This window comes from Castanea sativa, chromosome 12 (assembly GCF_040712315.1).
Source record: "Castanea sativa cultivar Marrone di Chiusa Pesio chromosome 12, ASM4071231v1".
Lineage (NCBI taxonomy): Eukaryota > Viridiplantae > Streptophyta > Magnoliopsida > Fagales > Fagaceae > Castanea > Castanea sativa.
Genome location: NC_134024.1, coordinates 18,280,338 through 18,307,849, shown reverse-complemented (window position 1 = coordinate 18,307,849; position 27,512 = coordinate 18,280,338). Strand labels below are relative to the sequence as shown.

The 27,512-nt window shown below is 34.6% G+C and overlaps 2 protein-coding genes across 2 annotated transcripts; both read left to right on the top strand.

Annotated features, from left to right (window-relative positions):
- The first annotated feature begins 2,540 nt into the window (after positions 1–2,540).
- LOC142619847 (8-amino-7-oxononanoate synthase-like) lies at positions 2,541–12,269 on the top strand. The gene is made up of 11 exons (XM_075793165.1): positions 2,541–2,948; positions 6,222–6,346; positions 6,425–6,532; positions 6,932–7,167; positions 7,268–7,309; positions 8,498–8,585; positions 9,039–9,172; positions 9,789–9,877; positions 10,771–10,921; positions 10,993–11,061; positions 12,013–12,269. Exons 1-11 carry the CDS (start codon positions 2,666–2,668, stop codon positions 12,137–12,139), a joined length of 1,452 nt encoding a protein of 483 aa, XP_075649280.1. The 5' UTR covers positions 2,541–2,665; the 3' UTR covers positions 12,140–12,269.
- Positions 12,270–20,965: 8,696 nt separating this feature from the next.
- On the top strand, positions 20,966–27,341 carry LOC142619846 (8-amino-7-oxononanoate synthase-like). Its single transcript, XM_075793164.1, has 11 exons — positions 20,966–21,341; positions 22,208–22,350; positions 22,490–22,597; positions 23,019–23,257; positions 23,360–23,401; positions 24,089–24,176; positions 24,495–24,628; positions 24,851–24,939; positions 26,044–26,194; positions 26,295–26,363; positions 27,000–27,341. The coding sequence occupies exons 1-11, from the start codon at positions 21,002–21,004 to the stop codon at positions 27,124–27,126; spliced, it is 1,530 nt and encodes a 509-aa protein (XP_075649279.1). The 5' UTR covers positions 20,966–21,001; the 3' UTR covers positions 27,127–27,341.
- Positions 27,342–27,512: the final 171 nt, after the last annotated feature.

Genomic DNA, 27,512 nt, shown 5'->3' with positions numbered 1-27,512 from the left:
ATGTTGCCGATACTGTGAAACAATTGGCAAGCCAATTCTAAAGGTATATACTCGATTTCTTTCTATAAGTTTTTAAAACCACAAACAAAATAAGCCCATCCTTTTCCTAATTTCGAGTTTTACTTTCTTTCAACTTGGGTTCATTTTGCCGGCAGCCATAGAAGGTATATTCTCTACCCGCTTCATGGAGTGGGCTTACTAGATATTTACTGGTTTGTATTTTTAGTTATGACCCATTTAACGAGGTAGGTAATTTGTATTAATAATTTAATGGGTCTTGTGATTTATTACATATATATATATATAGACAGTTTTATGAATTGCTGTATAATGAATTGAATTTCTTTCACCAAATGTGGAGGTTTTATGAATTGCTACATAGTAAGTCGGAGAAAATTACTTTAAACAAGATTGGAGGAAACTTTTTTAAAATGTTTTTTCCCCCTTAAGTTCTAACTTTCCAAAAAAATTATTTTCACCCAAAACATTGCCTAAGTTGTTATAAAATTATTGTGTTTTATAATAATTAAAATTAATAATATGGATAATATAAATGCATAATTGGGTTGGATTCAAATATTTATAGTGTAAAACCCAAATCGTAGTGGGTTTTAAAATTTAAACCCAAACATTTTTTAAACCCAAAGAAAAAATTGTAAATCCTCATTATAAGGGCTAGGTTGTTAATCCATTGTCATCTCTATTGTCTAGGTATGACTACACGTTCTTTAAATAACTTTTAAGATAAAATAAACATATAAAAATAATCTATACCTAATTATGGAAAATTATGAGCTACTCTTAAAATACTTCATAGTTACTCGAGAAAGGTTTCCCTCACCGTTTCCCCAAAAAAACTATCCTCTAAAACCTAGGAAATGTTTTGTTGCATGCTGCATGCAAAACATTCACAACATGCATTGAGCCCACCAGCGCTTGTTGCGAGTGTTTCGCACATCCGATACATGCAGAAACATATGCAAGGGACTCAAATACGTGTTATGAAGCTGAAGAGTGTTATTGCTCCATGCAACGAAAACACCTAAGTAACTTACATGAAGTCATGAACTACTCTAATATGTCAGTTGCTATCCCTTTCTTTCTATATACACTAATGGAGACAGATGAGCTTGTGGAAAATTTCGGTGGAAGAAGCAGTTGCAAAGCTTCAGTATCCGTTTGGTAATGTTGTTTTAGTAATGTTGTTTGTATTTTTTGAAAATACATGTGGGTAAAAATGCACTACCAAACAGCCCCTTAATCTTTGAAACTCCTACTGCCTCTGAGAACCATTCAACTCCCCAGAGAACAACAACGAAAAGCTATAGAAAACGAAACAACTCAAAGTTCCTCAAAGTCTAAACAAGGAAAAGACGTCTTCCACGTGTTTGACAAAATAAAGCCATGGGACCGGTGTTCAGTGGAGATTCAGATTGCTGAAATAACTCTTCAGAGATTGGTCCATTATCTTCCAGTACTGGTAATATGTTTTTTTTTTTTTTTTTCTCCAATTCCTGTCATTATTTGCTTTAGCTATTTTGAAATTTTGAATTTGATCAAAAGATTGACCAATTATTGCGTCATTGTGAAACCAAGAATATATATATATATATATATATATATATATATATATATATATATGTATGTATGGTAAGAAAATTAATCAGGAGAAAAAAGTAACATGTAGCAAACTATATATATATATATATATATATATATATGTATGGTAAGAAAATTAATCAGGAGAAAAAAGTAACATGTAGCAAGGCTTGTTTGGTAGCATGGGTTTGACCTATATATTTCCTTGTTTAGCTGCAATTCTTGTGGGTTAATTGCATAAGTAACGTGTGTAAATTGTAATATGTGTGATCTTACTCTGTAAGAAAAGAATTAATGAAGAGAAAAATTGAAATAAAAAACAAAGTTTAAGACTAGACTCGCTCGAGCAAGAGGCCAAATGCAAGCAAATAGGGATGGGTAATAAATAAGGAGTGTATATCAACACTTATCATGCTAATTGGCAAATCAAAGGTCTCTATGGGCACTTAGCCAAGACCACTCGAGAGATGTTCATAAAAAAATAAAAAAATAAATAAAGACTACTAGAGAGAGAGAGAGAGTGATTGCTACCTGATATTAGAGAATTCTAAGTAACCCTTGTATCTTAGAGACAAATTTGCTAATTACCCTTTAGCAAATTATTGTACAAGAGCCAATAATATTTGTCTTAAAGATAGCAAATTCATTTGTGTCTCTAAGACATTAAAGTTTTTTAGAGTCTTTAGCTGTTCAGTGTTCACCCATAATCCCCAACAACATCAATGCCATGTTTGGGGGTGGTGGGTGAGATTTGGCAATTATGGAATGACAATGAGGATTTCTATTGCTCTTGGGGTGTGCTATTGGTTATAGTGGCTGGTAGGATTTCTTTGAAAAACAAAGATTTTGTCATCTTTCCTGCATTATTTACCAAAAGCAAATATTCTTTTGTCATTGTCATACATCATTTTCCAGCCAAATATGGCTACTTTGGCCATGACTTCTCCCAAGTCCCACCAAGAAGTGAACTACTCCCCGAATATGGAGTTAGCCAAGCCAACTATCCACGTCTCTAATAATTACCCCAAGAGGATAGTTATGGCCATCTCTCACTCTCACTCTGTTAATGGAAACAATGAATTTGTGGGACAGCTTGGTTGAAGAGGCACTAGCAAAGCTCGAATCTCTGAAACTCGTGCGGCATCTCAGACCCATTCACCTCCCCAATGACCAACAACCAAAAGCCATTGAAAATGAACCTCAAAGCAACTCAATATCAGACCAAGAAGAAGCAGGAAAAGAAGTCTTCCAGATGTTCGAAGAAATGCAGCAGTGGGAACGGTCCTCTGTGGAGGTCCACATTGCAGAAGAAACGTTTCAAAGCTGGGTCAGTGAAATTTCCACCACTGGTAAGCTTCTTCTTTTTTTCCTCTCTCCAAATGCCTATCTTTATTTGTGGGTGATGTTTGAAATTTGAATATGCTCTACATATATTGGTTATGTAAGCAAGTTATAATAGTGAATTGCCAACCAAACAATAAAAAAAAAATAAAAAAAAAAATAAAAAAAAACCCAGCAGCATTAACTAATGTGTTAGTAAGTCATTGTAAAACTAAGAGTATTATATATACATGTGTATGTCTGGTGAGAAAATTAGAGTGTGAGTTTTAGTGAGAGAGTAGTGAGTGTTGCATGCCAAATGGGTTTGACATATTTCATTGTTACATGCAAGTATGCAACTCTTGTGAGTCAACGGAGTTCTGTTTTGGCTAGGGTGTGATTCGAGAATGCGAATAGGGGAAACTGATGTTCTTGGTGCGTGTCTGGATGTATATATAGGCTGCTAAATGATGCATTGGCAGATGACAAGTAAGGTCGGGTGAGGACAGCAAGGTTAAGTTTGATGTAATGTGAAGTTTGGGCTAATGATATTGAAGAATATGGTGAACAAGAATGCTTAAGTTAGTTATGCATAGCAGTTATAAGCCATTTATTGGAATTTTTTTTCACAATCAGGTGTGTCTTATCTTTTGCTCTCAGCGAGTACCTAGCTATATGGTGTCAGTTGGGCATGACAAGATGTCTTAGTTTTAGATGATCTACATGTCTCCACCACCATCATTTTTTTTCAGGCCAACGCCCTCCAATGAGGATTAGCTTCTTGCATCTATGACCTGACCCAAAATTTTCATCACAATTAAAGCATGAACCCTTGTCTTGTCTCTCCTTAAGCTCTATACGAGTATGTTTCTTGTTATAATTATTGGTAGGATGTAAGTTTCTAACAGATAGAGGCAAGGCTCCTTATAATGTTCAGCTGAAAGTAATCAATGCTTTTATTTTTATAAGTAAATCTTAAGTGATGTAATTGCCCCAGTTGCAAGTAGTCAATGTTACGGATGGTACTTGGCTTCATAGAGACAAGCAAGTCCCTTGTAGTTGATAAAGTGGTTGGTTTAGAGCTTGGACATCAACACTTGTGGTGTTCCTTGAGTCCACTAATGAAACAACCCACTTGATATGATGGTTGTAACCCACCTACTCAGTTGAGAAACTTTCTGAACTGGTTTTGGTACTCTCTTTGAACCCTCTTGTTTGAGTTTGATCATATCCTCAAAAAAATTGTCTATCTCTGTTGGTCCATATCGGGTATACAGACTGTTTTAAGCAGTGACCAAGTAAATAAATTTTCTTCTTTTTTGGCTAGTTGATACCATAGTTGCGCTAATGCGGGCAAGGGAATTTACTGTTCCGCAAAATTTTGGAATTCAAAGAATTGTTCCACCTACATAACACAATATTTTGAAATTCAAAGAATTATTCCACCTCCCAAAGTGACCAAGTAATATGTTTGAAAGAAACTTCTTTTTATTTTAATTTTTTATATAAGATGTGTTTTTTTTTTTTTGTGGCAAAAAGGCTACTCCATATAGAAAGGACATAGAGCAGGGTTTTTTTTTGTTGAGAAAAAGGACATAGAGGAGCCAAAAGACTACAAAAGAATAGAATTACATATAGAGAGACAAAGACTATATAAATTCAAGGATGGAACTAGAGCTAGTGAGTCCCCATTCTCTAGTCCAATCAAATGAAGAGCCACAAAACAAAGCTACCAAAAGAATTCCTGATGTCTCTGTATCCTCAAACATATGATGATTTCATTCCCACCAAATTGTCCTCACTAAACACAACGGAACTAATTTCCAAATGTCCGATGAATGCTTATCAAACCAATTCCTCTAATCAAACAATAGGTCTAAGACCTTACCCGGTAGCAGCCATTGAACCCTGAAAGATCTGAATGCAAATCCAGTTGTAGGGGAAGTGGTTGTGGTGTTATGGGAGCAAGGAATGGGCATTATGGTGGAGGGTTATTGAGTTGAAATATGGGTCTTCAGTGTATACGGGTGCTTGGGGAAGTTTGGGGCTCGCATGGAGTGGGTTTATGGAAGTATATTCCTCGAGGATTGGGATAGTTTGGCATGTCCTCAGATATGATGTCAGGTGTAGTAATAGAGAGTTAGATTTGGGCATGATTTGTGGCTTGTACCCGCCAAGGGTGGCTTTCTTTTCATGGTGTGTGTCTTAGGGTTGGGTATTGATGACAAACAACTTAAGGAAGAGGGGTATAATTGTTATGGTGTGGTATTTCATGTACCTAATAGAGAGGATATGAACCACCTACTCCTACACTGTTCTGCGGCTTTGGACCTATGGCCATTGATATTTTGATTATTTGGAGTCTATTGGGTGATGCCCTCTATATTACAGGAAGTGTTAGTGGCATGGAAGGAGGGTTGGTTTGGAGGGGGAAGTATTGGGACAATATGGTGGGTTGTTCTGTTGTGTCTTATGTGGTGCATCTGGAGTGAGCAGAATGCCCAATGCTTTGAGGGAGAAGAAATCATTGTCTTTAAATTGAAATATCTCTTTCTAAAGACTTTGGATGAGTGGACTTCTTTGACTTCCTCTTTCTCTGCAGATGGGTTTCTTTCTGGATTCCCCAAGTTCTCATTAGTTGCTGATTTTTCTTTTCTTTGTTTTTGGTCTTTTGTTTTTGAATTGCCTCCTGTATACAGCCTGTATTCTTGGGCTTTCTCCAATTCTCCTTTTTTCGGTTTTCAATGAAATTATTTACCTATCAAATATATATTATAAAGCTTACCTTTAGAACTAATACTAATCTCCTCTACTCCTAATAGTTAAAGATAAGCACCAATGATTATCTACAATTTTATTTGAATAATGACTTGAAGGAAGATAAACTTAAACTGATCTGAAGTCAATTCGAGATTTGCCCATGTGTTGATCCCTTGCCTTGTGCATCCGTGCAGTCCATGAGCCATAACAGATGTAATGTGACTTTTGGGGGAAAGCTATTGAAGAATGTGGTGAACCAGAATGTTTGAATTTAAATTAATTATGCAGACCAATGATGAACCAGTTATTAAAACTTTTTTCATAATCAGAAGTTTCATATATTTTGCTATAACCAAGTACTCTTATGTGTCTATTGGGCATGAAAAGATGTTTTAGCCAGAAGATATGCATATTTCTATCCCATTACCATTTCTATTCTTTACTCAGGACTCTATGGACAATCTTAGTGCTAAGACATAGTTGGACCTTGAATATAACTAATACATAGAGTCTTATCATTTTCATTGACTGGATCATTGCAGGAGAAGAAGTAACTGCTCATGAAGAGGAGTCCCATCCTCAGCAGTTCAAAAAGCTAATTTTGTTCTCTGGAAATGATTATTTAGGCTTGAGCTCACATCCAACCATTAAAAGGGCTGCTGCGAAGGTGTGCTTGATGATAATTCTTTTAAAGAAAACTTTTGTAAGACACTCCTAAAACATTATGAACTTTATTGTAAATCAGGCAGCCCAAGAACATGGAATGGGCCCAAGGGGTTCTGCTCTAGCTTGCGGCTATACAAATTACCATAGGCTACTTGAATCATGCTTGGCAGATCTAAAGAAGAAAGAGGTAAAAATTGTATTACTATAATTCTGGCATTTTATGTGTTTTCTTTCACCCTCCATCTGTGTTTGTTCTTATGTATAGCCATTTCTAAATAAAGCTGACTTGATCACAGCAATTGAACTCAAAAATATAGGAGTATATAAGAAACTCATAAAACGTTGGCATAAACTAGGGAGTTGGAATTCTACATTTATGTTGATTTGGTTGTAGCGGTTATGATTATGTATGGATTTGCAAAACGTAATATGGTTGGTTGAAACCACAGATATCAATAACATGGTATCCTTGCAGGTTTAATACTTCTGGTTTTGTTCTTATGATAACAATCTGTCATTCATGTTTTACCTTTTCTACTATTTCAACAGAAAAATGATGAAGTCTTGTTTAAAATTTTTGCTATAGGATTGCCTCCTTTGCCCAACAGGGTATGCAGCCAACATGGCCTTGTTGGTATCAATAGGAAGTATTGCCTCCCTCTTGGCTGTAGGTAGTAAACCTTCAGAGGACAGGATTGCCATATTTTCTGATGCCCTGAATCATGCATCAATCATCGATGGTATTTGTCTGGCTGAGCGCCAACAAAGTGTGGAAGTGTTCATTTATCGACATTGTGACATGTCTCACCTTAATGCGCTATTGTACGTTGTTACCTTATGTCCTAATTTTTCAGTGTCCCTATGACTGTTAAGCATACTCTACTGAGGACTCATTATTGCAATGCATTTTGTGTTTTGACAGATTGAAATGCAAAATGAAGAAGAAAGTTGTTGTAACTGATGGGTTAGTCATGTTATAAGTGTTCCTTTATTTTTTTGCATGCTCCAAGTGGCTGAGACAAAAATAAAAAATTGAGAACCACGAAAACACAGTTAATTGTTTTAACTTTTAATTCTCTGTGAAATTCTAAATTTTCTTGTCTTTTATTGATATATTAAATTTTCAAACAGGCAAAACTTTTATCTTCGATTAGATTGAGGATCATTTTCAACAAAATTATTTTAGATGATTGATAAAACTTATCAAAACCACAGTAAAAGATTTACAGCACAAATTAAGAGAATCAAGTAGCTAAGCTGCAAACTAGACCACCTACTTTACATACACATGGAACTAATTATCATGAGAAAACAGAGCAATGTGAAAATAAAAAACAGAGTTAAAAAAAGCCAGAAAGATCACAAGCAGGGAATCCCCACCCTCCAAATACAACAAAGGACTTGCTCTGAATAGTTTTAGTTATCTTCTTTGGCTGCAATCTATACCTGACATTGTTAATATAACTTCTAGCAAATCCTCTTCAGTTATGAATTTTCCAACATGAATTTTGTGGTCCTTTTCTCTCCCAATACTATAAACAGTAGCTGCCAAGTTAGCCTGGCAATGGTGCATTTGAAATCACCATGAAGCTTATCTGTAGCCCACCAAACTTCAGCATCCTATCATCCCACCATTTTGTCATACAAGCACCTTCTGCGAATGGCTGACCAAATCCTTCTAAGAAGGGGTAATAAGAACAAAAAAAGTTCTCTCTAGATTCCATTCTACTCCTGCAGAACTGACACAGTAGGCCTCCATTGAAGCCCCACTTAACCATTCTTTCCTTTGTAGCAATTTGATCTTGAATCATCATCAAATTGATAAAAGCAGACCAATCTTCACCATTTAACGTTTAACTTGCTTCCTTTAGCTCTATGCACTTCCCAAGCATAACCACAACTGAATACCCCATTTGAAGTAGCAGTCCACAAGATTTTATCCTTCCCACCATGAATTCTAACTAGAGCCCCCTGAGTTTGAATGAGAATCACATTATCTGATCCATTTCTCAACATTAATATTATTTATGTTTATCTTCTAAACTTTCTTGTGACTTCATTATTTTGAAAACTAACGTTTCAAACATGTACATGTGCATGTGCACGTACATTGTTATATTTGATAAATGACTTCAATCTGTTTTTATTGCAGTTTGTTTAGTATGGATGGGGACTTCGCACCAATGGTCGAAATTGTGAAGCTTCGCAAGAAGCATCAGTTTTTGTTGGTTGTTGATGATGTAAGTCATTTTTATATAGTGATGCTTATGCAATCAAAAGAAGCTGTTTAATAACCTGTCTTGCACACATGGTAGTCATCATTGGATTGAAGTTAACCCTTCAATCTAAAGTCTGTGATTCTGATTTGACAGCTAAGGCATTAAGATTATGGACTAACCTGTTTGTCACAGTTTATTTTCTAAATACAGATCATGTACTACTTTTTAAAGGTTTAGATTTTCTAAATGCAGATATATTTTTACATAGTTTATTTTTAATCACAATAAGCCAAAGAAAATGAACTCTCCCAAACATTATTATTACTATTAACTTCTTCTTTTTTCCCATCAACTTGCACTTTGGTTTAGATCATGTATGGCACTGAGAAAAATGGATTCTTCCTGTATACCTACTTTAATGCTTGTATATGCTTTGAAAATTACAGTGTTACTGTTGTTGAGAGTTCTTTTCAGGCTCATGGAACTTTTGTTTGTGGCAAAAATGGGGGTGGAGTAGCTGAGGAGTTCAATTGTGAAGAAGAGGTTGACATATGCATTGGTACCTTGAGTAAGGCTACAGGCTGCTATGGTGGATTCATAGCATGCAGGTAACTATTCTAGTGTTAGTAGTGCACACTTCATCTGTGGTATGATACAAAAGAATAAAAATAAATCAATAGACGTAGGGCCCATCTAGACAACTCTCAAGAACATATGACTTCTCACTGTATTGGACATAGCATGCAAACTATTTTTCTTATTATTTTCTATAACTAGCTGATGCAGGACAACCTAGGCTTCCCACCTAGATTAGTCCCACCGTAGAACCTTAGGCTTCCCACCTAAGGTGTTTGGAATCACCACCAAACAAATCAATGCAATCTCTGCAAATAATCTCAATAATAATAATAATAGTCTGTAAAATACAAAGGGAACCATCTGGAGCTTTATATACAGCTTTCAGGAATCATAATGATAAAGATAAACTCCTAAACAATCTCAAATACTAATACGATAATCCTAACAATCTCAAATACTAATCCAGTACTAAAGATAAACACAAATAAAGATAACATAAATGATAAAGATAATCTCCATAGATGTTTTATCATGTGGTGTCCGCACCACTAGCCTTAATATAATGAGTTCCTTGAATGTTTTATCTCTTGTATGTGAAAATATGTCTGATTTGGTTATGCTGCTTTCTGAACACTATATGAAAAGCAAAAGTTGGAAGCTAATCATACAATCAAGGGGTCGCTCCTTTATATTTTCCACTGCAATGCCGGTCCCCGATGTTGTAGCCGCCCATGGTAATTCTTAGCATTCACTTTTGTTGGGGATCATTTATTGAAACAATAAGCTTATGTTGAATGTTTAATTAAAATTAAACTTCTTTCTTGTTCATGGTTCTTGCATGGATTAGGATCCTTTATGGTCTTTAGGGTAATGAAGTTCTTAAATTTTTATTATTATTTGACTTTGCAAGTTGGCATTTGTAGAACCGCTGGCAATATTATTGATGTTTCAGAAAACATTAGAAGCCCTATGTGCCTATGGTTATTGAGTAATATGCAGCCCTGGCTAAATAGGGTTGTGTTTGTGTATATCATAATCAAGCAACTCCTTTTGTAGCCTTCATAATAAAAGCAGAGCAACTCTGAACATAAACCTAGTTCTGGATGACATATATTTAGTGTTCTTGTATGTGTGCCTGTTTTTTTCTTTGTTTATATCGATAAATTACTAATTTTCCCCAAAATATAAGCTGTTAGGAAATTGTGAATTTAATCATTTTGTCCATTATTCTAACATTTTTTTTATCGTCAACTTAGTGATGTAGGGTTAGATCTCTCATATCACTTTGGAGGAGTTATCTATAGAACCAACCCTTATGTAACAATTGCAAATATATCATTTTTAAAATACACCTAAATTTATTCTAAGCTTCAATGCTTTCATGCTCTCATTCATATTCTCACATTGTGACATAGGTGATAGGACACTACTAGGGTTGACCTTTGAGGGGTTAATTGTGTGTATGGTCATTTGATTTTCTGAAGAAAATATTAAATCATATTATGAGTGATCTTTTTATGTTACACTCCCTACTAAAAATTTGATTCTTATTTTGCATAAACTATTTATCCACTTTGCCTCCATGGTGAAATACTTTCTTTGTTAACTGCTTGAGTATGACATGCAGCTGCTGTTACTGTGGCAAAAAGGGAAACATGGCGTAGAAGGGAAATTTGGAAGAGGGTACAAGACTTTCGTGTTCTTACTGGAATCCCCATCTCAAGTCCAATAATATCTCTTATTGTAGGGAGTGAAGAGAAGGCGCTGCTAGCTAGCCGGTTAGTATCTCTCATTATGATTAAGGTCATTGCTAAAGCAGCTATTAAATATGTCAATCATTCTGGGACAGGCATTTGTTGACATCTGGTTTCTACATAATTCCAATCGGACCCCCAGCAGTGCCTCCGAACTCATGCAGGTTTGTTGTGTACTCTTCATTGTACTTTTGTCTCTCTGTAAGTGTGACTGCAATTTTCTAGTTTAGGTTGTGTTTCTTGGAGACTCAATCTTATGAATTTGCTGCTATTGCTCTCACTCATCAACCAATAGGATTGTGGTTTGATGCTCACCCCCAAAAAAGTGGGATGTAAGTGTTCACACTTCACACACTTTTATCTGAAAATATTGTGGCTATTATCTCTCCAATTTGGACTAGTAATTTTGGTTGCCACTGACTGAAAACATTGGATTCATGCCTTAGTTCTTTTTACATGCTCTATTCCACGATATGTAACCCATCTACTCTGCTGACTAGATTTGTCAATGGTTTGCATAAGCTATTAAAAAAGATAAAACATAACTTTGATATCATATTAGAAAAGTGAAACATAATATTGACACCATGATAACGTGTATGAGAAAATATGATAAAGAAAGGAGAAAAATTGCAGGAAATCAACTTGGTTCAGCTTTAGAGGGCTAATTCACAGAAGAAAGCCTTTGATGGCTACATCTTTCTATTAAGTTCTATATATTTCAAGAACCTGTTGAAGGGTAATTATAATAAGCTCAATTTTAAACAAATCCAAGGTTATAATACTTGCACTACAACTAAGCTTAGGAAGTAGTCACTGGGCCAAAATGTTAAGAAACTGATTATGTAATATAGTTAGTATCTATGTCAAATCAATGTGTATAGTGAAAATGCATATACATATAGATATATGAAAGATGAAAAACAATATAGAGTAAAGATATTGAACAACAAATAAAATCAGATCCAATTCATTCAGGTTAAAGTTTGGAAGTCAAAAGCAAAGCTATCAATTATGCTCAGATTTGGGTTTCTGTCTCATTTAATGCTTTATTCTGGATGAATTTCTTGATGTTTTTATCAAACTCACGAAGTTATCTTTTTATTCAATTTTAGGCTTAGGGTGACTCTCAGTGCAGTGCACACAATGGATGATCTGAAGAAGCTCACCACGACACTCTCGCAGTGCATTAATTTCAAAGATGTTGACATTCAAATCTCAAATAAAAATGCAAAGCTGTAGTGTTTGGATTCTTTTTCTCCCCTCCTGGATTGCATTTAGTCATTTCTGCAATATGGATTGGAATGTTTTAAAGTTTAATATATTAAAACAGTGATGATTAAGATACTTATGGGCAGCTTAAGCCAGACAAATTCCCTTTCTTTTCTTTTAGCCATCACTTTATTCACTATTCTTGAGCCTTCCTATGCATGTAAAATGATAAAATCTAAAAACTTGAACCGCAACTATAAGCTATATATCCTTCACTTAAACAGACATTAATTTAAGTCTCTAAACATTGGTCATGAAATAGTTTGAATCGCAAAGAAACTATTATGGTCTGTTTGGATTGAGGGGGAGAGAGAGAGAGTAGAGTAGAATTGCCCAAAAATTAGTCTATTTTTAGTCAATTCTACTCTACTCCCCTCTACTCTCTCTTCCTTCCCCTTCAATCCAAACGGGCCATTAATTCACATATGCCAAGAAGTTTGAAAATTTTTTTTTTTTTTTTTTTGGGTAGAAAGGAAATTCATTTAACAAACAAAACTAAGAAGGGAAGGAAGTATCAGAGATGGTCCTGTTAACATACAAGGCATTTCTGTCTGAGCTTAACAGCTCCAAAAGATCCACAGGCGGATCTTGATACAAAATAAAAGGTCTCTCTTGATCAGTCCCTATTCTAGCCAAGTAATCAGCACAAGAATTTGCTTCCCGGTAACAATGCATGATCCGGACATGGGGGATTTGGGAAAGCAATTGCCTACAGTCATCAATAAGAGGCACAACAGAGAGGTTAGTGTTAGTTGAACTGGTGAGGAGCTGAACAACAGCCATGGCATCAATTTGAATGTTTACTGCATTCAGTTGCATATTTTTACAGAGCATAAGACCATCTTTAAGGCCCCACAACTTTGCTACAAAGCTATTCAAGCACCTAAGCCTCCTGGAGAATCCCTCGAGCCACTCCCCTTGCTCGTTCCTTATCAGGCCACCACAACCAGCTCTGCCAGAGCTAGCTGATGCAGCACCATCAGTGTTAAGACAGTACCATCCAGTTTGAGTCGATGCAGCGCCATCAGTGTTAAGACAGTACCATCCAGCTTGAGGCTTCTCCCACCTGACACGCACCACCTTTCTGCTACTTGTAACTTTCGGAGACAGCCCACAATGCTGAAACTCCACAGCCCGAAACAACGCATCCTTATGGACAGAAGACTAAACATGTTGGTTCTTAAAAACCACACCATTTCTGTGCTTCCACATGAGCCAAATAGCAAAAGGAAAAACAATACTCCATGGGGGTTGGTTGCCCACTATATTCCCATTGAACTTGCAGTTTTTTCTCAAGCCAAGAACTCAGGTTGCCCTCATAGAAGTTGCTGTGTTCGTGGATTCCCATCTGCCCCCATGCTAGTTTAGCTACCTCACAGTTCCTCAATCTATGCAGTATGGATTCAGGTTCCCTTTGGCACAAAGGGCAGATAGCCGAGTCCTTAATACACCTTCTAACATGGCACTCTCCCACTCCGATACTATTATGCAAACACTGCCATATAAAAGTCTTTATTCTAGGCAAAGTGTCTAATTTCCACACCCAACTTCCAGAAAAAGAACTCCCCTCCACAACACTACCCGTGGCTTGATTGGTCAATTGGAGTTGATGCGGTAGTAGTAGTCAAATACGTATAGACACTGTTCTCATAACAAAAAAGCTTGCTTTTTTTTAATAATATATTGTTGACTTTTTAGAAATATAATTTATGATATATTGTTCATTAATTATGATCTACTACGTAATTATGTTTATTTATTTTGCACTTAGTTTATATGGTGTGGAAGAAAAAGATACTAGTCTACATTTTGGGGAGGAACTTTCCCATAACATTTGATTCTCATACATAAAACATTCCTAAAAGAGTTCGATTCTTATACGTTTAGTAATTATCAAATTATAGAATCTGTTTAGTAATTATCGAATTATAGAATCTGTTTAGTAATTTTCAAATTATAAATGGTCATGGTTTCTCATACCATAAAATAAATAAATTTTTTTTGCGGTTTCATACATTTCTCGACCTAGAGACTGCTTTTATTGAATATTGCCAAAAAAAGTCTGCACCAGTTGCTCTATTTTTGCTTGGTGAAGAAAAAATAATCTTAAGTGCAGCCTACAGTCCTACAGTTCTTAATCCCTTCCTTAAAGGTGGAAATAAATCCTTACTGATTAACCCTTTTACAAAGGGAAAATTGAAAAGAATTGTAAATTTTTGGTGAGTTACAATCAAGCATGCATCGTCTATGTCTCCATGCAGGAGTGTTTTAAATTTCAAATATTCTCACTTCCATGATTGCATTTAATCATTCCTTGCATGGAATAGATGAACAAATAAATCATCCTTAAGCAATGTTTTATTACATGATTACATTTTCAGTCAGCAAGGAAAAGAAATAGGTAGAATAGCTTATCTGTATTTTGGATTTGACAATGAGAATTAGAATGATTGGCTACAGTTGTAGAAAAATATCAACAAAGGAGATCCTGGGAACCTGTGCAGCACCGTGAGATCAAGCAACATGATTGATTTCTCATGCACACTTGAGTGCCTTTGAGAATCCTACCTACATTGGCACAGCATATCACCATTTTCTTACGAAAGTACACAAGCATTAAAAATAGAGAAAAAAAAAAAGTGAAATGCAGAGTTTAATCAAGGTGTTTTTTTTTTAATGCTTTATTATCCATGATGATGATAATGAATAACTGAGATAGGAAGAATTCAAACTGAAATAATTTCATAAAATTTTGGATTTTAATTGAAAGATTAAAAATTTATAACCTAATTTGAAATTTGACTAAAATTAGGATTGTAACGATGGGCTCAGCTCAACATAAAAGTACATTGTTCAAGCTTGACTCAAACTCGAACAAAGCTTACAAATAATATTCAAGCTTGAGCTCGTAAAAAAGTTTAAAAGCTTGAACTCGACTTGATTCATTACCCAAACCGAACTTGAGCTAAATATCAAGCTCAAACTCGAGTTTAATATCATGATTTTGAGCTTGAGTTCCAACACAAATACATTATCAAGCTTATTTAATTTAGACAAATGATTCCATCGCCCAATTAATAAAAGTCTCAGTAAGATATGAGTTTATATATCAAATACATATGGAACTTTTTACCACGCTCAGATTTTTTTTTTTTTTTAATATAATTATTGAGCCCTACTGTTTACAAACCTATAAGGACACAATTTGAGCCCGAATCCACAGTCAAAAGGGAATGGGCCTGAAAGGCTTTTTACAATAAAATTTGTAGAGAATGGGCTTAAAATCTAGGTTCTAATGATGTTAGATAACAACAATGATGGGCTTTGATCACAAAGATATACACAAGGAAGTGTTTATATGAAAGAATCTTCTCTTCGAACACAAGCCGGGGATGATTTATATTACTTCTTCCTAATACAGATTACAATTATGGATAATGAGATCTACAATATTTTTTCTCCTTCTTTCTCGATCCCTTTCCCTCAAAATCCCTTCTCCATTTTATATCCCTTCCTCCTCCTCTTCTTTTTGCTCTACGTCAGGGTTAGATTACTGGTCTAGATACTTGTCCTATCCACTTTCTCTAAAGTCTTTGGAGACAAAAGCCAAACTAAACTTTGATGCTCAGGTCTCACTTCCCCACTAATGCAACCAGAATAGCAGTTGCAGAGTATTCAATGCGGGGCGGTGGTAATAGTTTTATAATAGATATTCTACCGCCCTTTCTTCTTTTCTTCCCCGTGTACCATGTTTACCCTTACCTATAGGATTTTCTAGAATATTGCCTGTGGATATTAACCAACCTTTTACCAACTTCGGCTTTAAATAGCTGAGGATATAATACTCTTCGGACATACTTGTTCAGGCATTACCTCTTTACTATTTACTATTTACTATTGCTTTGTGAGTTGACATTCGTACATCCTCAGATCATTCAGTGTCCTCAGATTGGGCCTTTAGCCCAAAGAATACCTTTGAGCCACCCCACACATATTCCCGGGCCTAATGACCCTACAAAACCTATTCATGAAATTAAAAAAAAAAAAAATTTGTTTGGGCTCGGCTTACTTATTAAACAAGCCTAAAATTAAGACTTAAGCTTGGCTTATTTATAAATAAATAAAACTTAAATGAACTTTTTATATGAAAATGTTTTTAATTGTTATTATAATAATTGATTTAGAATATATATATATGACATTTTTCCTCATGTTTAGTTGCTTTGACAACAGCTTCTTTTTTTGTGATACACACACACACAAAACCAACATTGTAGTATTTATTTATTACTAATATGATAAATAAATATTTTTCATATTAATTATTTTAGGTGGTTCATTAATTATTTAAGTATAATGAATTTTTTATGTTAGCTTTCTCATATTTATATAAGAACTCCCTAAAAAAAAATTTTAATTGGTTCATTAATTATTTAAGTTTATTGAAATTTTGATGTTGGTTTTTTAAAATTTATATAATAAACAATTGGTTAGAAATATGATATTCTTGCTCAAATTTACTTACTTTTGCAATAGTGGAAAAAAAGTCCAAAAAAAGATAAATAACACAATCAAGAATGTAAATTTTTTTTTTTGAATTATATCTGTATTTTTATATATCAAAATGATATTTTCATTTTTTTAGTAGTCATGAAACAAGTCTATGTCACAATATCATGCAATTTTCAAATTTGTAAACCCATATAGTATGATCAAATTATTACAACATTTTTATTGTCTTTCTATTTTGCCTATAAAATAAAACAATAAAGATTAACAAATTTTACAAGTAAAATTATTGAAATATTGAAGGAAACTAACAAAATGCTCCACATATCACGCGGGAACCATATTAGTGAAAAAGTAAAAATGAAAGTTGTAATTGGGCAGTGTACTTACATTTACTATGAAGAAAGGAACCTCATAATTGAGCAATGGGTGCTCATTCGATTGTTTAAAACATAAAATTCTTTCTCTTTTGGCTAGCTGGTTGTAATTTCCCTTGGGTGTACCTAATAACTTAGGTCAATTTCTTGATCAACAAGAAACCTAATCAAATGGCCTGACATAGATAATATATATAACACCCCTTCAAAATAAACAATTCATTTTTCCCGATAAGCCGTAACAACACAATTTTCAAGCTAATATTTCAAAGTAATCCAATCTCTACTCTTCGAACATTGACTACCTTAAAAACCAACTTTGTAGCCCAACTTTGTAGTGATAAGATTTACAAGGGTTATAAGTCCATGCTGCATATAAAGATTAGAGCAATTGCATTAGTGAGTGTAAAATTTCTGTCTATTTTGCAAAAAAAAAAAATACTTTCTTTCTATTTTACACACTCACTTTTACAAAACACTCATATTAGTTTCTCTATTCTAAACATTTATTTAATAAAAAATTCAACACTATCATTTTTCTTAGACCCAACACAACCAACCCAGCCACCATCATCAAGCACTATCATCAAGCAACCAGCCTCCCTTATCAACCCATCTAACCACCATCATTAAGCCACACAACAACTCAGCCACCATCAATGAAATCCAAATACCCATTCAACCCAGCCACCATCAAGAAAATCCAAAAACCCATTTAACCTAGCCATTAGTCTCCAAAAATCCAAATACTCAAAACCCCATTCAACCCAAATACTTATGAAATCTAAAAACCCATTGATCAAACAAAGAATAAATAAAATCAAAACCTCTTATCAAAATCCCAAAACTCATTAGAAACAAAGGAAAACCACAAATGGCTTCGACGAGAGATCAGAGAACAGTGATTGACGATCGGCGGTGTGATGTCCAGTCATGGAAGCTAGAGGAAGATTATGAGATGAGAGAAGGAGAGAGCTGAGAGAGTTGGAAGTACCATTCTGACCTAATCAAATGAGAAAAAGAGAGAGACGTGAGAGTGAGAGGGATTAGGGAGAAGGAGAGAGCTGAGAGAGTTGGAAGTACCATTCTGACCTGATCAAATGAGAAAAAGAGAGAGATGTGAGAGTGAGAAGGATCAAGGAGAAGGAGAGAGAAAAAAAGACTAAAATATTAAATGCAAAGTTACAGTAACCATGTATATATGCACGATTATTGTAGCTCTTGTGGATATATACAAACTTATGCACCCATGTTTTTTTTGGGTAAAATGTGTAAAATCAATTCATTTTTCTATTTCCCACTGGCTGATGCAGATGCTCTATGTCTTGTTCTTGGTTTATGTGGCTTAGTTAATTGTTTGGTTAAGGGGTTAAGGACAACATTATGTCATAAGTTTGGAATTGATTGAGAAATATTCGGTGCTTTAAAATAAAAAATGGAAACCAAATCAAGTAACTCTTGCATTTGAAGCCTAATAAGATTTTCCCACCAAGCATCCAAACTCCCCTTTCATAAGAGAAATCCTCAAAGAAAACCCATTCAGCAAAATGCTGCCATGCTTTTTAAATAAGAACCCTTCTGGGTAACCTGACTTTTGCCTGGTTGATTTTTCTCATGTACATAAACAAGGTAATAAACTAGCATACCTACTAGCTAAACATGCCTTAGGTATTGTTAATTTCTTTCTATAGGTTGAAAACGATCCTTATTTCTTAAAAAAAGCCCTTTAAGATGTAGTATCTTCTTTGCACCATTAATAAAGTTTTCAATCTTCCCATTAAAAAAAAAAAAAAGCAGCTCTCGATCTTTTATTTGTTAAATAAAATCTGTACAAAATTTTATTGGATTAATTAAGTGAGATCTTACCTCTTAACTCTATTTTTTTTCCTACTTATGTAGAATGGCCGGCCGGACTACACGTATATACTGCACATCAATTTTGTAATCTATCTTAATTTTATAAAGACATACATTATTCTTAATTTGTTAAACTGTCATATGAATCCAATAGTAGAGTCAAACGCAGGCCAAATACATGCAGCAGAATCTAAGTAGAAACATTTGAATGTGACAGAGCTATCTTTTTTTTTTTCTTTTTTTTTTTGTCAATTATGTCATGAGATAGCAACGTGCTTTTGTGGCGAAATATATAAACGTTTTGACTAAAATTAATTCCTATTAATGTGTGAAAGTAGTAAGACTGTAAGAAGAGCAATAGAGCATGTCCTAGCCTTTACATGCAAAAGTTAAAATTTAACAAAATATCATGTTGTCTTACACTCCATTTTTTTTTTTTTTTTTTAAAATTTTATATAACGTCTTACACTCACTTTACACTCTTCAAATAGATCATGTGTCAAGTATAGAAATTCTAAAAAAACATTGTTAAAGTATGGACATCATGTGTATATACTTCCAATGTAAAACAATAATTATCCTTTTACATTAGATAAATTATTTAATAAATCTAGGGTTGGATTGTATTATCAAACTTGAGACATTTTTCTACTATAGCCCCAAAACACAAACTAAAAAAATCAAAATGATCACGAAAATTAGCCCTGCATTATCCATTTTTTCAATGAGAATATATTATGTTATAATTGATTTAAACATATAGTTGTATTGAATTCAACCGCATAGTTGTAATGAACAATATAGTAAAAGTAGCATTATTTTCAGGAAAAAAAAAAGTTGTTGCATTGATAACTTTAATTATCTTTGGAACAACATGGTTAAATTTAGTGGTAGAACCTAAGTTATTATATCTTTTTTTTTTTTGGTCTCACAAATTATTCTAGAGACCACTATTGCTTAAATTTAGTGGTAGAACCTAAGTTATTATATCTTTTTTTTTTGTCTCACAAATTAGTCTAGAGACTAGTATCTTTTTGCAACTTATTAAAGTGGTAGGTCATGAGTGATGGAAATAAAAATGATGTTAGTAATAAGTTCATGTGAAAGTTATTGTTCACCGCTCACAATTAGCCAACTAAATAAATTGTACAAGAGTTGTGTTCCTTGCAAAGTTATTTGAATGATGTTGGAAATACCACAAAATTTATATATATATATATATATATATATATCTGCGTGTATATATATTACAAATAAATGTGTCATCAATCATAATAAAGTAATTGAAACATTCATTAGATTATGAAATCTACAAATATAACATTCATTGCGACAGAAGTATGTAAGTATTTTATAATAAAATTTATACTAATTTTAGTATTTTTCAAATGGTTTATCTTACTCTTCCCACACTCCCAAGTCCCACCAAGGAGTGAACTACGCAACTACACTCCAACTTGGCAGCTAGAGGTGTGCATGAGTTTAACATCATGCTTTTTTCAACCTAACTTGACCATGTCAAATTGATTTCTCCTAACCAACCCAACCCCTAACTTGATTTTGTTAGATTGATTTCTCCTAACCAACCTAACCCATAACTGGTATAGAAACAAACCCAATCATGCCCACATGGGTAAGACTAGATTGGATTGGGTTGATAAGTTGTTTTTGCATTTTTTATACTTTATAAAAAATTGGGTGTGCATCAACTATTTAAGCAATTTTTTTAATAAGTTATTACAATTCACATAATTATCTAAATTGTATTTCAAAATTTCAAATTTATCAAAACTAATTCTTCAAATCGTTAATATTTGTTGCATATATTCACACTCACAGCTTTAAAAGTTGTGTTTTTGAAAACACTTTATAATTTTGAAATCATATTTTCATTTTAACTAAAATGGTGTTTTTATTTTTTATTTTATAATTGAAAACGTGTTTTAAATGTGTTTTTTTTTTTTTTACTAAGGTGACAATGTATGTATGTCACCGTGACATACATGCACTCCGTACACATCGCCGGTAATAATATTAGTCAGCGCACCATGTTGGTTGGTGGGTTAGATGAACACACTTTTAAGGCTTAATGACAGATAGCCAAGCCAACTACCCTCATTCCAGTCCTCTCTCTCTCTCTGTGCTAATGGAAACAATGAACTTGTGGGACAACTTGGTCGAAGAGGCACTTGTAAAGCTCGAAAATCTGAAACTCCTGCGGTCTCTGAGACCAATTCACCTCCCCAATGACCAACAATCAAAACCCATTGAAAATGAAGCTCTAAGCTCCTCAATATCCGACCATGAAGAAGCAGGAAAAGATGTCTTCCAGGTGTACGATGAAATGCAACAGTGGGACCGGTCCGCTGTGGAGGTCCAGATTGCAGAAGAAACGTTTCAAAGATGGGTCTCTGACATTCCCAGTACTGGTAACCTTCTCCTTTTCTCACCAAAATCCTATCTTTATTTGCTTTGGCTTTTGAAAAAAAAAAAAAAATTGTGGGTGGTGTTTGAGATCTGAGTGTGCTCTGCGTATTTGCATTATGAAGTTAATAACGTTTTTGCCTTTTGATTTCTTTGGTTATGCATGCAAGTAATAATTGTGAATTGTCAACCAAAACCAACTATTGTGTTTGTAAGTCATTGTAAAACCAAGAGTGTAATATGGACATATGTATGTCTGGTGAGAAAATTTAGTGTGTGAATTTTAGTGTGGGGGTAGTGAGGGTTGTATGCTAAAATGGGTTTGACTTATTTCATTGTTACAGCTTACATGCAAGTAGGCAACTCCTGTGGTCAATGAATGTTCTGTTTTGGCTGGGGTGTGTGTTTAAGCGGGCAATCATGATGAGATATGGGAATAGTGATGTGAGGATGGGAGAAACTAATGCTCTTAGTGTGTGTGTGTTGGATAAATACATTGGCTGCTAAATGATGCATCGATGGATGACAAATAAGGTCTGGTGAGGACAGTGAGGTTAAGTTTGATGTAATGCGAAATTTGGGCAAATGATATTGAAGAATATGGTGAACAAGAATATGTAAGTCAATTATGCACAGCAGTTATGAAACATTTCATTGGAACTTTTATCACAATCTGGTGTGTCTTGTCTTTTGTTCTCACCAAGTACTGATATGGTGTCAATTGGGCATGCTAAGATGTCTTAGTTTAAGAATATCTGCATATGTCTACACAACCATCATTTTCATTCTTAGACTCTCCAGGGCCTTATTTCTTGTTGAATTTTACAGATATATATCATCTCAATATTCACATTGACACTGATCATTGCAGGGGATGAGGCTGTCTGCAGAGATAAAATAACTGGTAATGAAGCAGAGTCCTGCCCTCAGCAGTTCAAAAAACTACTTTTGTTCTCTGGAAATGATTATTTGGGCTTGAGTTCACATCCTACAATTGGAAAGGCTGCTGCAAAGGTGTGCTTAATGATTATTCTTCACTCCAAGTATACTTTCCCCAAGTTCATAGTTTTTTTTTTTTTTTTTTATTTTAATAAAAAAAAAAAACTTTTAAATAGTTCTCCTTTTTCTAAAAGGACTGCTAATTGTAAACCAGGCTGCCCTAGAACTTGGAATGGGCCCAAGGGGTTCTGCTCTAATATGTGGCTATACCAATTACCATAGGCTATTGGAGTCGTGCTTGGCAGATCTAAAGATGAAAGAGGTATGTATTATAAAAATGACTTGAGCTGTTTATATGATTTTTCTTTTTTATAAATTTGTTCTTGTTATTATATCTAACCATTTCTCAAGAAATTCAAGTTGTTCATGGTATTAGAACCCAAAAGTATGATTAAGAATTTCATAACATGTTGGCATGAGCCAGGGTTTGAATGGATGCCAATAAGGGTTTTGGAATACTACATTCATGATTGACTTGGTTCCAGTGATGATAATTATCCAGATCATGGGTTTTGCAAGATGTACTATGGTACATTGAAACTCACGGAGATCAATTATGTAGTTTTCTTGGAGGTTTAATAAATTGGGTTGTGTTCTTTTGATCACTATTTGCAAATCATCTGATCTTTTCTAGTTTTTTCAACTGAAAACTGATGCATTTTTGTTTAATATTTATGCTATAGGATTGCCTTCTTTGTCCTACAGGGTTTGCAGCGAATATGGCCTTGATGGTAGCATTGGGAAACATTGGTGCTCTTTTGACTGCAGGCAGGACACCTTTGGAGGAAGAAAGGATTGCCATATTTTCTGATTCACTGAATCATGCATCAATAATTGATGGTATTCGTCTTGCTGAGCGACAAAAAAGTGTGGAATTGTTCATCTATAGACATTGTGACATGTCTCACCTTAATGCACTGTTGTAGGTTTTAACCTTTTGTCTTAAATTTTCAGTCTCACTTCATTTTCTAGCAATTAGCATACTCTATTCAAGACTCATATTGTTGCATTTGTGTTTTGACAGATTGAAATGCAAAACAAAGAGGAAAGTCGTTGTGACTGATGGGTTAGTCATGTTGTAATATGTGTTACTTACAATTTCACTTTTAGCAAGCTCCATGTGGCTGAGAAAATTAGGCAAAAATGAGAGCCAGAAAAGCACAGTGCATGGTTTTAATGCTTTCTTTTGAGATTCTAAATTTAATTCTCTTTTATCCATTTATTATGCTGTCAAATGTGCATTTAAGAAACTTTTATCATGGATTGGGTTGAGAATAATTATTGACAAAATTCTCTTGCATACCTCTAGGCATATGCATCAAAGTCAAAGGTTGCCATCTTTGACACACATGGATCCCACTAGGATATTCTAAGGCTTGTATTATATATCATTCTTCTCATTCAGATCATAATGAGAATAAATTATGATATAATAAATGAAGTTTAGATAGGGGACTACCGAGATGTCTTTTTAATCTTTAGTGGTTCACATTTATCGCCGTGTAAATGAATGTGCTAGGATGGGCTTTGTTGGTCAGTGGGAAACAGTGTAGTCTTTATTTGGTAGCTAATTGTGTCCACGTCTTGGTTTGTTCTCTGACAGACTTTATGTCTGGTGAACTAATTAGGTTCATCTTCTAAACTTTTTTGTTATTTCATCATTTACAAAGAGGGTGTTTCTACATATGTCATGTGCGTGTGCGTGTGTGCATTGTTGAATTTGGTGGATGACTTCAATCTCTTTTTATTACAGTCTATTTAGTATGGATGGAGACTTTGCACCAATGATCGAACTTGTGAAGCTTCGCAGGAAGCACCAGTTTTTGTTAGTTGTTGATGATGTAAGTCACTTTTAGTATTGATGCTTATGATATCTAAAGAAGCTGTTTGGAAGGAGTCTTATACACATAAACTCATCTTGGGATTATAGTTAACCCCAACGTGAAGTCTATGATTTATTGATGGCTAAAGTATAGAGAATATGGCTAGAGCACATCTCTGACAATCAAATTCATTCTTTTAACTTTCAACTATCAACTTGCATCTTGGTTTAATTCATGAATGGTAGAGGCAAAAATGGCTTCTTCCTGATTACCTTCTTCAATGCATTATATGCCCTGAAGAATAGAGAGTTACTCTTGTTGAGATTTTTTTCCCAGGCTCATGGAACTTTTGTTTGTGGTAAAAATGGGGGTGGAGTGGCTGAAGAGTTCAATTGTGAAGGAGATGTTGACATATGCATAGGCACTTTAAGTAAGGCTGCAGGTTGCCATGGTGGATTTATAGCATGCAGGTAATTGTTCTTGTGTGCTCTTCCCTCTAGGTATGATGGAGAATAATAGAAATAATTAGGCTAATCTAGACAATTCCTGGGAAGACTGTCATTGTATTGGAACTGAGCAAAACAAATTATTTTTCTTTAGCATTTATACCATGAGTTCCTTGAAGTTTTATCTTCTGTATGTGAAAATATGTTTGATTTAGTTATGGCATTATCTGAATGCTATATAAACAGCAAAAGGTGGAAGAAACTCATACAATCAAGGGGTCGCTCCTTTATATTTTCCACAGCCATGCCAGTCCCCATTGCTGCAGCTGCCCATGGTACACCTTATATCTTCCTTTCAAATGCAAGCTTTCTGGACAAATTATTGATAATTATCATTTTTATGTCTATTCTTAATAAAGGATCTTGAGTGAAGGAAAGAGTGAGAGTAGAACATAATAGAAAGAAGTGACTAAGTTTTTATCCCAGTTCACAGTGTTGTGCCGTAGGAAGTACACACTTCATTTAGGTGTTGTACTCATGTTGGACACTTGACATGCCTGGGACACTTCTGCATGAGTGTCCTAGCCGTATCCTTTTTATAAAAAAAATGTAGGACACAGCTGGGACACGAAAACAAGAGGAATCAAAAACCCTTTCACAAGAAAAAAAGAGCATTCATGCCTTAAATTGTAATATTGTATTTGAAAATTAGTAAATATCTTTATTCTTGGTTTGTATTCTAATTTCTAAACATCCTTTAATAGTCATGGATTTGCTTTATTATCAATTATTACTCTTAATTTGTTATGTATCTAACATTATATGAAAAAAATGCTTAATAATATATAGAAAAAAAAATATATTAAATAGATGTGTCCCATCGTACCCGTACCCATGCCCATGCACTGAACGTTGAAATTGATAGGCTGTTGCTTACCAACTCATTTTCCTACTCTTGCTGATGCATTTATGGAATTCAAAAGTGTGAAAAATCAGAGCCTCAAGATATTTGTTAAATATATGTAATTACATAAAGGTGTAAATACCCGATTATTTGGTATTCTAAGTAAGAACCCTCATAGAACCATTGGAATTATATCATTCTCAAGAACATACTTAAATAGCCAATGACCTTTAGGTCAAGTGGCATTTCCTAGTGCTTCCAACCGTGACATCCAAGTTCAAATCCTTCCCCCCCACCCCACTTACAATATATAGAAAAAAAGCATAGTTAAATATATTCTAAGCTTTGACACTTTCACACCCAATGTTACATGCATGTATGTATGATTTTTTGCAGATATTATGAGACATAATTGAGTGATCTTTATATGTTATGCTCAGTGAGAAATTCAAATTCTTAGTTGCCACAACTACTTGTTGCCTTTCCCTCATTGGTGAAAGACCAACTTCCTTAATTACTTGAGTATGGCATGCAGCTGCTGTTATTGTGGCAAAAAAGGAGACATGGCGTAGGAGGGAAATTTGGAAACGGGTGCAAGACTTTCAGGCTCTTACTGGAATCCCCATCACAAGTCCCATAATATCTCTTATTGTGGGGAGTGAAGAAAAGGCCCTACAGTCCAGCCGGTTTCTCTCTCTCTCTCTCTCTCTCCCTCCCCTCTGTGTGTGTGTGTGACTATTGTCATTGCTAAGACAGCTACTGAATATGCCAATTATTCTGGAACAGGCATTTGTTGAGATCTGGTTTCCATGTAACTGCAATAAGACCCCCAACAGTGCCTCCCAACTCATGCAGGTTAGTTGTGTACAATGTGTGATGCTTTTGTTTTTTTGTTTTGTTTTGGTTGTTAGTACCTATGTGAGTATAGCATTATTTGTATATATCTTGCTAGCTTCATGCCAAGAACCTTGTTGCCTACTGGTATTTTTGGGATTAAGAATTTTGGGTGCCCCTGACTGAAATACGATAGTGAATTCACTCATTGCATTTCTGTTTTCTCCCACCTCAATACAATCTGACCAGAATAAACCATCCACCCATCTTATTCTGTTGACTAGCAACAATTATCTCATACATTGGATATATGCACCCTCCTTCTCACAGTTTGAGTCCACAACTGTGTTGGACAGACCCGCTGTGAGGAGGATGCATATATTGAGAATGCATATATCCAATGTACGAAATAATTATTACTAGTTAGCGAATATGACAGGTGGATGGTTTATTCTGGTCAGGTTGTATTGAGGTGGACAAATAATATAAACAATCTGATTATGTAAAATAAATATCAGTGTATACAAATAATGAATACAGTAAGAATGCATACACATAAAGATATGTACAAGTTGGCACCGGATACAGATTTAGGAAAATAATTATGTTTAATTGTATGCATAAATTGATTTTTTATTCTGAATTTTTGCCTTTTAGGCTTAGGGTGACTCTCACTGCAGTGCACACAATGGATGATCTGAAGAAGCTCACCACTGCATTGTCACAGTGCATTGATTTCCAAGATATTAGCATCCAAAACTCAAGTGGATATGCAAGGCTTTAGTATTTTGATTCCCCCTCCTCCCTGCCGGTGGACTACATTGATTCTTTTCTCTTTTTTTTTTTTTTTTTTGCTAGAGCATTGATTCATTTCTAGGATAAGAATTTATATGTTGTAAATTTTGCTCTGTTAATCACCGGTGAATGACCTGGCTAATGAATTTTCAGCCGTTAGCTTTTATTGCCAATGAATGATCTGGCTAGGTTAATTTACTCTCATCTTGAGTCTCCTTGTTCATTTGAATTCTAAGCTAGAGCCATAGGCGATTCTGAAGTAATACAAAGGAACTCATATTTTTGCAAAGAAACTATTATGAACCTTGTAGGAAGAATTTCAAAAAGGTTGGCACCTAGTCATTGTGTAATCGTCAAATATATATAGATATTGGG